The 13448-nt window shown below is 36.8% G+C and overlaps 2 protein-coding genes across 5 annotated transcripts in view; one reads left to right on the top strand and one right to left on the bottom strand.

The window, feature by feature from the left end:
• rnf150a (ring finger protein 150a) overlaps window positions 1-1329 on the bottom strand; it is a 10788-nt gene extending 9459 nt beyond the window's left edge. For all 3 annotated transcript variants that reach the window (XM_024259968.2, XM_036212297.1, XM_024259969.2), the window contains exon 1: window positions 649-1329. In XM_024259968.2, coding sequence (XP_024115736.1) covers window positions 649-1093 — 445 coding nt within the window. In that variant the 5' untranslated portion in view covers window positions 1094-1329. The remainder of the gene's footprint in view (window positions 1-648) is intronic.
• Window positions 1330-2580: 1251 nt separating this feature from the next.
• On the top strand, window positions 2581-13207 carry znf330 (zinc finger protein 330). Of its 2 annotated transcripts, none has more exons than XM_024259906.2 (10): window positions 2581-2697; window positions 2945-3082; window positions 3167-3186; window positions 3287-3357; window positions 3886-3962; window positions 5396-5522; window positions 5603-5707; window positions 5853-5899; window positions 7030-7147; window positions 8306-13207. In XM_024259906.2, the coding sequence occupies exons 2-10, from the start codon at window positions 2963-2965 to the stop codon at window positions 8563-8565; spliced, it is 945 nt and encodes a 314-aa protein (XP_024115674.1). In that variant the 5' UTR covers window positions 2581-2697; window positions 2945-2962; the 3' UTR covers window positions 8566-13207. The 2 variants fall into 2 exon arrangements, with proteins under 2 accessions (XP_024115674.1, XP_024115675.1); XM_024259907.2 differs by lacking the exon at window positions 2581-2697 and adding an exon at window positions 2716-2836.
• Window positions 13208-13448: the final 241 nt, after the last annotated feature.

Genomic DNA, 13448 nt, shown 5'->3' with positions numbered 1-13448 from the left:
AAGGGATTAATAAAGCAAAGTCTAAGTCTAAGTCTAAGTCTAAGTCTAAGTTTCTTACAAGATAATCAAGCAAATCCATTCACATTTTAGTTTCAGAAAGTTCAGCCCACTTTTGTTTTTCCACATCAAAATAATACAAACGGAACATTATGTATGGTCACACGTCTTTGTAAAATTCAAAGTGTTTCCCCACATTGAACTGTAATAATGGTTTGATCCTTTTGTTGCTGCTGTCATGTGTGTTGTGGTACTTTTATGTCACCTGCCGTACAACAATGCAAATAGTACTCTCCAATATTGCTATATATTTGATTTATTTGCAACTGAAACAATTTTATAATGGATTTGATCAACAACTTGCCTCAAACGGATCAATCTGGTTGGATTGGCAGGATATAAATCAATTAATCAATTAAGCCCTCAAACTTGGTCATCTATGTTTCAGGGATTCTATCCTCCAATCTTACATTTAAAAGTTAATTTAAGACCGTTTGTGGTCAACACATGTATACTGGTCGTCTTTCTTTAATACACACTGATCCCCTCTGAACACAACCAAGTGACCCACTACCAGTACACCTGCCTAACACCTGTAGCTTGAACTCTGGGGAACGTGCAGACCGGAACCCGCAGGTTGATGCTTCCTACCTGGATGTGGCATTGTTATGGTGTCGTTGGCGGTGTTGTATATCACAACAGCAGACGAGTTGGAGTTTGCAACGTTGCGGATTTTGTCCTGACATGAACAGTTCCCTGCGGCCACCAGCGCCACCCAGGCCCCGGCGCTCTGGGCGGCCCGCGGGAACCTGACGTTGGGGTCGCACGCCTGTCTGTCCTGCGGGCTGGCCGGGAGCAGGACCTGACCTTTGGCTTCTCTCTTGGGCGAGTGCTCCCCGTACCGACCGCATTCGCTTTTCTCCGTCCTGGGCGCGGAGGTAACGGGGTCGATGTACGTGATGTTGACGAAGGCTGTGTACCACTCCTCCTTCTCCGCCACCGTGAAGTCCAGGCAGAGCCAGTGGACGAAGCAGAGCGACAGCAGCCACGTCGAGACTGTCAGATTGCGGCAGTCTGGGATGAGGGACGGGGCCATGGTGCGGCTTGCTGGTTCGGGGGAGGGAGGGTGACGAGCTCCGGGGTTTCCCCTAAACTCCCCCGAGTGGGGTCCGCCGTTCACCGGGCACGCATGCTACCCACGTCCGAGCCGCTGCAGCAGGAATGTGGGACGAGTTTGAGTGAGAAAAAGTCTGCAGCATGTTGTTGTTCTCGTTCAGCTGTTTCCGTGCCCTCTCAGGACAGGCTGGGCGGTGTCACGTGACCTGGGCGTGGACCAGTGACGTCGTAGGAAGCTTTCTAATATAATAAATATATAATTATATAATAAAAAATTTGACTAGATAAAAAACTAAAAAAAAACAAATTTTTTTAAAAATGTTCACATTATATTTTATGTTTTTTATGACGTGTTATTTCTCCTATACATTCAATGAATAAAACTGTTTTATTTTTGAAAGATTAAAAAGGACTAGAACATTTTTACAACAGAATTTATTTTATTTTATTTTTATCTTATTCTTTGTTCAATAAGATAATGTGACAAATAAACACACAAGAGGTAGATAAAAAAAATACTATGCAACTCTGTGCAGGTTGCACAATATTTTTATTTCTTTTACTTTTGTGTTGCCTGTTGTACATAATAAAGTTTGCTTTAAAAATATTTAATTGAAGTATATATATATATATATATATATATATATATATGTGTGTGTGTGTGTGTGTATGTATGTATGTATGTATTATAAAAATAGGTGATTAACAGATTAATCGACTGATTTGAATTATATTCCTATAATCCAATTAAATTGATTCATCTCAGGAAGTTGGTAGTCATATCTATAAAAACTGCTTCAAAATGAAATAAATAGATTTTTATTAGTATTACAAAATATCATTTGCATTGAGGAATTGTGGGTTTATTTTACTATAATGTAAAAATGACCATCACAGCAAAAAACGCACATGCGATGGCAGCAAAAAAGGATCAAGCCATTATTACAGTGCAATGTGTGGAAACACTGAATTCTGCAAGTACATGTCACTATAGAATGAAGTTTAACTAATAATGCTCAGTTTGCATTATTTTGATGTATTTTTTAAGTTGCTATTTAATTTGTTTATTTTAGTTAAAATATAAAAAGATAAAATAAAACCGGCACTTTAGAATGAATATAACATCTCAATGTAATTTTTCCAATCACTTGACATTTGAAAAAGTGCTTCATATTTGATGTAAAAATGACACATCTATTTATACAGTCAAAAACAGGAAATACGAGTCTCTATATGTTTCTTAAAAATGATTTAATATACTTTTTATATCCACAAAACCTTCTTAAAAACTTGAGTTATTAGTTGAGTAGCTGCTTTAATTTCGTTTTTTAATCTGTAAATTTATTTTGACACATTTATTTAATTTATCTCATGTCTAGCAGACTATATTGCCAAACATGTCTTACTCTTTATCTGTTTATTTAAAAAAAAAATTCTAAAACGTTTAACCGAAATGGCTGTGTTTAAGTCAGATAAAGGTAGAAGAGGAACGTTTCTTCAGCGGAACCAAAAACTCCCACAGTGTTTCCTGACGAACACATTTTCAGACGTACCAAGAAGACACTGTTCCGAGTTAGAGCTTGGGTAAAAGTACTTTTATCTCAAAGTGTAAAACGATTAATGGTGCCACTGTGACATTTGTTAGGACTTAAGTGTTATTGTTAGGAATACACAAAAAGTTAGCAAGAATGAAAGCAAGTCACGCGCTTACCTACCAGCGCGTGTCAGTACAACAAGCTAGCTTTACAGTTAACCTATTTTGTGAAAATCTGATGACATGTTGTTTAACACTGCCGTATGGTTAACACCTTTTACGCTTTCTTGTATGTAGATAAAAAAACAAAAAAAAATGCCCAAAAAGAAAACCGGGGCCCGGAAAAAGGCAGAGAATCGTAAAGAACGAGAGAAGCAGACTCGAGCTAACCGGGAACACGTTGATGTGGCGAAACACCCCTGCAACTTTAACATGGTGTGTAATGTTGATATATGCACATTTGACGACCTCAATGCAAGTCATATTCAAATACTGTGTTTTCATTATTATTTTTTTTAGGACTGCGACAAATGCCAGAGGTTTGTATCATCATTGCTGCTGCATTTGGTACATTTTTTTGGCTGAACTAAATAGCCACGTGATTAACTTTACATTCTCTCCAATGATTTTTTCCCTTAGAAAACAGAAGAACAGAGCCTTCTGTTACTTCTGTAATGCAGTGCAGAAGCTGCCTGTCTGCGCTCAATGTGGTGAGTTTATTGAAATGTCTGTCCAGGTTTCCTTTGGATCTTACACCTAAACTCAGTAATTACTACACAATAATAATTTATTACAAAAATAGCAACTAAAATTGCAAAGTGATAGTTCTCCGATTCTGGTAAATATTTGGGTTGAATGAGAACTCAAATCCTAGTGACCTAATTGTGCTGTCAATGGAGGAAAAACAAACAAGAAATATAAAAAAAAGTGGAAATAGAACTGCTCTTCTTTTATGCATCTCTTTTTTATTATCAATTATCAAGCTCCTTCTACAAAAGAGAAGTTGTGGAAATGAAAACAGTTAAAAGAAAACTTTTACTGTAAGGTATTAAGGAAGTAGAAGTCAATAGACTGGATTTCTGGAAGGTTTAGATCTGAGCTGCTATATTCTTGGTAGCTACAGATCATCATTGTCTTAAAGTGTGATGTAAAAAAAATAATTTTTACATTTATATATTTGTCTCACCTCTTTGAATGTTGTTAATAATCAATGATATGTTGTTTTTTCATTATTAAAGGGAAAACCAAGTGCATGAAAGCATCCGATTGTGTTATCAAGCATCCGGGAATCCATACCACCGGCATGGCCATGGTGGTGAGTCCACTGTGATTCATGCCCTTTTTTTAACTTTTATTCATAAATTCAAATGAAGAATTCTGAACTTTTGTTATTATTCAGCCTGTTTTATTTATAAGGACTTATTTAAATATTGTTTTTAAGTAAAATATTGTTTGTTTTTTTATTCTTTTTAAATTAGTTGTATTTAGGAAATTTCCTCAGTATTTTTTATACCCACCATCATTTCACAGTTTTATGCTTTAAAGCAATTTTTAAGTCTAAATTGGAAAGAGCATCTGTTTCCTGAACCTAAGTAGGGATCTTAGGTCCACAGGAGAGAACTTTTCAGAGAGTGCTGTGTCCTGTACTACATTTAGAAACCCTGGGCTGTAGTACGTAGCGGGTACAATTAAACATGGTGTCTTTACTGCAGGTTGGGTAGAAGCTTGTTCAGGGAAATTTTGCATTAAATTTATGAACATTATTTGCTGTCATTAAACCTAATTTAATGTACCTCAGCTGCATGTCTTTGTGTGCTTGTGACAGAGAAGACGTGAGATATTGATGAGTCAGTTGATAAAGTTCATTTCATAACACTGATTTGTATTTCATGCAAGTTGAGACAATTTTCACTTAGTGTGAAATCCTGAACAGGGACACAAACGGTTAAACTAAGACTACTTTTTGATGTTCCTTGACTGTTGTGTAATAACTGTGTCATAGACAGGATTTTTTTTTTTTTTTTTTAGCTTTAAGGCTTTTTGATTGATGTGTGCGTGCAAAGACATATCCTGGTTGAAAATAGATTCCCTGCAGTTGAGCCAGGATGCCTGAGAGATTCCTTGGTAACTGGATAGCTAAACAATAAACTCTTTCAAGTTATAAAACAACACCTCTTTTTTATTTTTATGACAGATTTATTTCCTGCCAAAAGACCATTTTCATAATTATTTATTTATAGCTTGTCTCACTCACTATTCATTTGTGTAGCTTCACTGTCCATGGATGATGATGGTAGCAATTAATCATCATCACATCAATGGGAAACGTTGACGTTTGAGAGGATGTGTGAGCACTAAAGCTTTTTATTTAAACAAACTGGCATTTGTCAGAAAGATAAATGTGATATAAAACATCCTAAAGCAGATGTATAATGCATACATGCACTGTAAACTACTCAAATTCTATCAATGTAAAATTCTACAGATGGGCAACTTACAAAACCTAGTTTATTTAAAAAAAAAAAGAGGGTTGTGTTAATTGGATGTGTCTTTTTAAACTATGAGGATAGAGCAGTTATGACATTTAGTCGGTACAATGCTAGACGTGTTTATGTTGTTTTAGAAATTCACACTTTTTTGTTTTTAATAACTCAAAAGTTGTTTTGTAATCATGTTTTGATCTGTTTTTTTAAACGATTTAAAAAGGTGAAAAAAACATTATTTTTCATTTGCTTTTTTGACCACAAGGGGGCAGTGTGTGACTTCTGTGAAGCCTGGGTATGCCACGGCAGGAAATGTCTGAGCACCCACGCCTGTGCATGTCCCCTCACTGATGCAGAGTGCATCGAGTGTGACCGAGGAGTTTGGGATCACGGTGGGGAACCTCTGCCTGGAGCATTTCTCTTCCATCCACTCGGCTCACTGTAAATATAATTCCTCGGCTCTTCTGTGCAGGAGGAAGAATTTTCCGTTGTTCTTTCTGCCACAACTTTTTGTGCGAGGACGATCAGTTTGAGCATCAGGCGAGCTGCCAAGTTCTTCAGGCGGAGACATTCAAATGTGAGTCATTCATATTTTTGTCATTTTCTTCCTTTGTTAAGTGGAGAGGGAACCTGTATCTATACTCTTGAGTTGAATAACATCCAGAGGCTCATTGTGCAGCTGAGGTTGAAAACACTTTTGGCATTTTTGTGTTGCGTGTCAGGTGTTTCCTGTAACAGATTGGGGCAACACTCCTGTCTGCGCTGTAAGGTAAGTCTGCATTTATCTTTGTATTCTAAAGCACACATTAGGAAAGAAATCAGTGTGCATCGTGTTTGTTTGTACATGAAATAGGTGTGACTCACATCTTTTCTGGATGACGTGTGTCCCAGAAGTAAGAACACCGGACGTAGTTACTTTAGTTGATTTCCGAGATCCGATTCATCATCCAGCTTCCAAAATGACAGGAGTAAAGTCAGCTTAACAGGCTTTCTGAAGTATTTACACAAAACAGAACTGAACCTACAAACAGCTCTTCCTGAATGTCAACAAATGTTTTACACTTGTGAAGATATATTCAAATAAATCTTTTTTTTTATTATTACTTCTTAGCTCCTAGTGACAGACAAAATGGGGCACAGTTGGTTGTTTATTTTTCTCTTTTATTTTAAAATTTTCCAAGTTGGGAAATATTTAATATATTCAAGAATCAAACAGAAACTAAAGATCATGCCAAAAATGAATCAGGGATTAAGTTTCTCAATCAAGGAAAAGTTGTACGTGCGGCAGCCAGGTACAGATGTACTCACAAGTTTACATACCTGGAAGAAATGAGGAATTCTAGCTTTTTTTTCACTCATGGTTAGGGGTTGAATTAAGCCATTTAGTGTTAAACAACGTAATGAACTCTTTTTAAATAGTAAAGACAACGGAAACGTCCCGAATGGCCCAGTTTAAAAGTGTACGTACTTCAGTTCTTAATATCTTTTATTGCCTCCTTTTACATAAATAACAGCTTGAAGTCTCCTGAGGTCGTTGAGGATGTTTATTTTCTCTAATGGTAAAGCAGCCAATTCTTCTTCATATAATTAGAGATAAATGTTGGTATTCAGGGGTCAAACATTTTTGTTCCTGTTAAAGTTGAGCATTAAAAACATCAAACTCCCTCAGTAAAATATTTTTTTTCATGTTGAGTTTTTCACACTACAGTTCTGAACATTTATGTGGCTTATGGCGTTTAGAGTCTACTGTAGCATTTACAGAAGGTTTTTTTTCTTTCATATCTGGACTTGATTTTTGACTCTGTATCCTGCATTGAGTAAAAACAGTTTTCCTGTTTTTATCCAGTAATGTAGAATTTCATCAGGATTTTATTTATTTGTTTTTTGTTTGTTTTGCAGGCGTGTTACTGTGACGACCACGCCAAGAGCAAAGTTTTCAAGCAGGAGAAGGGCAAAGCACCACCTTGTCCCAAGTGTGGCCATGAGACACAGGAGACCAAAGACCTCAGCATGTCCAGTGAGTTCCTAACTTATAACGTTAAATCTTAAAGTTTAGTTTCTTTGTTAAAGCTTTCAGTCTGTGATAGTTTTTTTTTACACTAGGGACAGTTCGCTGCATAATTGTTAGCTTTGAAGTTGGTTGCACAGATGGAATCCTGTCATGTAGCTCTGCTGGAATGTGTTTCCTTTAACTCTCTCTTTACAAATGTTTAGAGATGCATACCATAGAGGAGGTGATAAAAAATAGTGTGAACAGAAATGTTGTGAAGGTTTGTTTCTGTCGTGAATTTTGGGATGCTTTTATAGTGGTTACCAGGGAATCTGACTTGTTTTTTTTGAGGTATTCAAAAAAACAAGGAAGTTAAATTTTCCTTTTGAGCTTAATCCAAAAACTCCTTCTTTGTTCATATAGCAAAAACACATTTTTTCTAAAGTCTCACCACTTAATGGCTTGGTCACCACTGCCCTTACGGGTGGGTACAAGCAGTCTGCTGGGAAAAATTCACAATATCAAGGCTGTAGAGCGCTCAGTGGGCCTGCAGAGCAAAAATGTGTTTTTTTTCTATGGTATGCTGCAGGAGACAGGTCATAGAGAACACTTACACATGTAAGGGTAGATAAGGTTAGGCACGTCAAACAAATTTTTCTTTCTTTCAACACCGTTGACTGTGAAAGGAGCCCAATAGATCTGTCTTAAGTCCTTAAGATAAGTGCACACTTTTTTCTTTTGTTTGCCCGCACACAGTCGGTATCTAGCTGTACCAGCAGTTGTGACTAATGCTTTACTAATGACTGTAGTGTGGCGCAAGCGTTACCCATTCCTCATAAGTCCTTATGAAAACTTCACACCACATGCACGACAATCGAATGTTTCATTTTCAATGAGCCTCAAGGGAACTACAAGACACAGCTCCTCACTATAACCCTCCACAGACCTGGACAGTCATAAGATCTGCCAGCACACGTACCAGTCAAGTCCTGATACACCTTATTAGCAAGTTACAAAAAAAAGTACAAAATTACTATTTTTGTTTAAATGTTATCATTTTGGTGTTTTAGTGGGTTGATGAGTATCTCTAACAACCAAAATGTACCAACATCGCCTATACCTGATTGTTGCAAATGAAGGCAGAGCTGATGCGTCACCTGCACGGTTTCCATTTTTTCTTTGCAGCCCGTACCTTGAAGTTTGGCCGACAGGCGGGTGCTGACGACGATGACGACGAAGACTACGGTGGAGCCTCTGGGTATGACGCCTACTGGAAGAATTTAGCTGCCGGAGGAGGTGGTCAACAGGGCAATTACGGAGAGGATGAGGACTATGACGAAGAGGAGGATGACGAGGAGGAAGAGGAGGAGGAGGAAGAAGATGAGGATGAGGAAGAGGAGGCCTCCGAGTCTTTGGCTGAGCTCAAGTTAGACGGGACTTCTTGAATAAATCGGCTGTGAGGCTGCTGGTCTTCAGCAGGAGAGTTGATGTCGATGTCCACAAGCCCATCCCTGTGTCAACATTCTGAGGAGTAGTGTAAGGGGCTCAACTAATGATGCTGTTAAATTAAAAAATATTTGTTGTCAAATAGACTAATAAATATGTTTTAATGTCAAATGACCTTTGATTTAGATTTTGCAGGAGTACCAAAAAAAAAAAATTCTCTTCGGATTGAAATTATCAAAAACATTGAAAATGTAACAGAACTCAGATTTAAAAACATTTAATTAGTTAAGTGGATGAAAACAGCAGTGTTTCATCAAGTCACGGTGGCCACAATAACTTGGTTATATGAAGAAAAAAAAACACCTAATTCCTAAAGTATGACGTAGTAATACAAAACCCCAAACTCAGCTCAATACACAACACATTTAGTTCAGTCTGACCCTAATTTTAATCTACTAAATACATAAGTGTGATGCATGGTACAGACTTCTCTGGAAATGTGCTGAGCAATGATGGCTTCAAGTGTTTTTCTAAACCACGTCTGTAACAGCATTAAGCCTTTCTCAAATGTCAAACCAGACCATCCCAGTCTAGTTTATTGATGACACTATATTTCAGTTGTTTGCAGACTCTGTTACTGGCTAATGGACAGCAGGCATTATTTTTATAAAGTGATCTGGGAAATGAAAGTGTGGGTTTTGATGGAGCGCCAGCCTTAACTAAAAGTCATGTGGACATCTCGGGGATCTTGTCCATTATTATGTCCATTGTTTTCCAAACCTGTGTAACCACAGAGTTGCTGGAGCCTGTCCCAGCACTGTTAAGTGGAGGTGGGCTAAAACCCTGGATGTGTCGGCAGTCCTTTTTAGCATTGTCATTTACAGAAACTCCACTCTGATCATTGAAACGTGTTCCCAGTGGTCTTTTCATCATTATTATGTCATTTTTTTATGTTCGACTACAACTCGCACAGTTTCACCAAAATTAGACAATAGAAGATTGGAAAAACCGATTAGTCTGATTATTCTCCAGTTCTTCTGTACTCGTCTTCTGATGCTACTGGATAAGACTCCATGTCATAAAGCTGGAATCAACTCCGACTTTTTTTTAGAACATGATAGTGAGTTCACTGGACTCAAATGATCTCCACAGTCCCAGATCCAATATTTACCATTTGGGATGTACTGGAACAGGAGATTGACATCATGGATGTTTAACTGCAGCAACTTTGCGATGCTATCATGTCAATATCGACCAAACTCTCTGAGGAATATTTCCAGCACTTTGTTGAATCTATGCCACCAAGGATGAAGGCAGTTCTGAAGGCCAGAGGGGGTTTAAATATTTTTTAAATAAACATTTCTTGTTCAATTGTAGGATTTCTGAATGCCAAAAAGGAGAGAGAGGCCAGGTATTATTATGTGGTGCTGCTTTTGTATAATGTGTTTGTGTGTATTAAGCAGCAGAGTTGCAGCAGTGATTTACATCCATTAAAAGAAAAAAAAAACTTAAGAGCGAATCCTTCCAGCATGTTTGAAAAACAGAACCATGATGGAAATACAGAAATATTGTAGAGTTGTCGTGAGAGATTTTCAGTTTATAAAGAACTTTTCAAATCCAGTACATTTACTTAAAAGCTTTCTACTTAAAAGTTCAGCAATTAAGAACGATTCCTTGTTCTCTGGTGTGGAGCAGAAACAATAAAACTTTTCTCTAGTTGGAAGAAAAATGAACAGATTCTCTCCGCATTAAACCCAAACTAAAAATCTTATAGGTGTGAAAATGTTAAAATAAAAACATTAAATGAAGGACTGCTAAAGTAAAAGCCACTTGAGCCGTGACTGAAAGAAATGAAGCTCTAGGTAGACAAGAATGCTATTGTATTTGAAAACTATTATTTTTTCCAAAATACACCAGTTGTTCCTTGAAATATAAGAATACTAAACGAAAAAAAAGAAAAAAAGTCAATTTGGTTAAATGGGAAATATTTTAAAAAGATTTAATAGCTAACGTGTGTGTCTAAAAGAAGCTCTTTCCTTTGCAAAATATGTATAATTGTTTGTGTAAATAATTCAAATGAATTGGTTTTAATGAAATAGTTTCCCTTGTTTTTAGGGTAGTCTCAAAATCTTTTTTGCATTTGTCACAACCTCTTCAGGTCACCCATTTCCTCATCCACACAAGTTTACCCAGATTCCTCCGGTGACATCTAGAGAGGAAACGCCTCTGTGGTTTGGAGGGAATGACAAAAGTAGTACCTGAATGGGAGTTTTGTGACATCTGAGGGTTCTCTGTCAGCATTGATACCAGAAAGAGGTCGTGGAGGCATCAAAGTTAACCCAATGGTCAATTCTGAATATGACCTGAATACAAATATAAATCATGTTGTAATTCAAGTTACTTATAAAAGTTAAACATTGCCTTATTGTTCTATTAATGATTCTAGAGAGAATGCATAACTTGGTGTTGAAGAGAGTTTTTATTTATCACTTTGTTTGCGGCACTTTTGCAACGACTGAAACCAAGATTTGTAAAAAGCTGATGTGAAAACATTTTCTGTTTTAGAATATTATCAATTCAAAGTTTAGGGTTCCGTTGAAAATGGTGTGAATGGTGCATCTGGTTAGACGAGACGCACTTAAGATGATGTGTCCTAAAATCAAGACAATTAAATTAAACAAATTCTTCCTGAAAACAGAAGGAGGATTTTGACTTCCTTCTTTGTTTGTTTTTTCTCCCCACAACAGTTGGATCAAAAGGAATGTATGTGGAAGTATATTGGTCAAATTCTTGCCGTAAAGCTGCCAGTAATAGTTTTAGTCGTTACTAAGTCGTTACTAAGTTGTTACCCTTACCAGACAAAACTGCTGGAAGACTGAAAGTGGTGGACAAATCCTCTTCCCTGCTATGGCCTGAAACAAAGTACAGAAGAAGTTAACTTCTGGAAGCCCAAGCTTTGACCATCCAATCAGAGGTGAATATGTCAACCTCCGTCCTCATTAAGTTACAGAAACTCAAATTCTGATTGGCTGAATCAAGGTAATTGCATTTCATTAGCAGTGTTTTTTTTGGGTTTTTTTTATGAAAAGTTGCCTGCAAAAGTGAGGACTGAAGCACTGACTTTAAGGGAGACTTTAATGAACCTACCAACAAGTGAGGGTTACAAACTTTCATGTAAAAAGACAGATGCAAAGCTTGTAATAGAAGCTAACAGAACAGTTGGAATGATCTAAAATATATTTAGGAAAAATGTATATATTTTAAAAAAAAAAGCAATTTTTCTGTGATTTAGATACTTATTTTTACGACGCAATGGAGGGGGTTTTGCTGTCCTCCTAGCCTATATCTCTCTGTTGAAGGCGAACGCCTTAGGTAAGGAGTCCGCAACCATCAACATTTAAAAAGCCATTCAGGTTGATGTTTTTATGGACAACAACCCAATGGGAGCAACAAAGTCTCACTTCAGCCTTTAGAAAAAAATAAGACACTGATTTGCATTTATGCTATTGTTACTACTATTACAAAAAATATAAATAAACCATGTTTTTTTTTCATAAATAAAAAAGTTTTTTCTTGTTCAAAATATGGTATGGTTTATCCTTTTTGGCAGATTTGCACGAGTTCTATTCAGAATAAAAGAGACCCTGTGCAACATAAGTCTGACTACAGCGGCAGTATGTAGTTTGATGTCAGCAGTGGTTAAATAAAAACATTTTAAAAATGCATGGTTCGTTATCGGTGGATCTCGACAGAAATTTCTAAACTAAAATGAGATCAAAACTAATAAAGTTACCCTAACCTTAATTTTAGAACCTTTCAAATTCTTGCATTCAACAATAGTGTTCACCTTATAATCCGATGTGCCCTAAGTATGAATTCTGGTTGACCTAAAATTGATTTTGTTGTTGTACTGGGCGCTCTAAAATCATTAAAAATGTTCAACTTTAAACTAAGAAACCTCACTCCTTGACGGAGCGTTGGAGCATTGGTCAGTCCACCTCCGGATAAAATGTTCTAGATCTGCTCATTTGAGGGATAACACTAGGAATCAAATGCAGGAAGGTAAGTTTCCACAAAAAGTTACAATCCCCAAGGCTTACATGGCACACAAAAAACAACAGAGCACTCCAACACTGGTGATATAGTGAGGACTCCTTAAGTACCTGTGAGATAATTAACCAAATGCAAACAGTCAAACAAGTAGAGCTGCTGAAAAAACAAACACAAAAAGGCAGTGGCAGCTTCAACTGTTTGTAAATGAGTTACGTACCTGTCTCATTTTTCTTAGTTTACTGTAGTAAGTTTGCAGTGATGAAATGATAAAAGTTGCTTGCATGGATTATTTATTGGGCAGGCTTAATTTAAAACATCAGCATCAAAATGCATTCCCTCTGTCTTTAAGAAAAGATGATTCATAGGTTGATTGTTTCTTTTCACTAATGTTTTTCTTTTTGTCCTAGTGTGGGAAATTGCACTTATAGTTCTGTTAAAATAAAGTTTGGATTCTTGTTTTCTGAAGTGATTTGATTTCTCGGGTGATTGTGTTGCAATCATTTAGCTTCCTTAAGGCCGTGACCTTAATGTGATGACCTGCAGAATCAACGATTAACAAAAGAAATAAAACTTTACAAAAAAAAAAAATATGGTAACATTAGCTAAAGTGGGCTACTTTTTTAGTCCGGAAACTGAGAAAAAAAAACAATGTATGACATTTGATGTTTGTTCCTGCAATTAATAACAATTGTTTGAGTTATTTTGTGTTGAATTTATGGAATAAAATATTGTTGTTTAGAACTCTACAGCTGTGGAAACATCAGCTGTCCTGCTTTTTTGAGATGTGCAACATCTTCAAGCAAAATGGGCCACTTTAACAGTAAAGTGC

This window comes from Oryzias melastigma, linkage group LG1 (genome assembly GCF_002922805.2).
Source record: "Oryzias melastigma strain HK-1 linkage group LG1, ASM292280v2, whole genome shotgun sequence".
NCBI classification, from domain to species: Eukaryota; Metazoa; Chordata; class Actinopteri; order Beloniformes; family Adrianichthyidae; genus Oryzias; species Oryzias melastigma.
The sequence above is the reverse complement of the archived record's forward strand: the minus strand, read 5'-3'. Positions and strand labels throughout refer to the sequence as shown.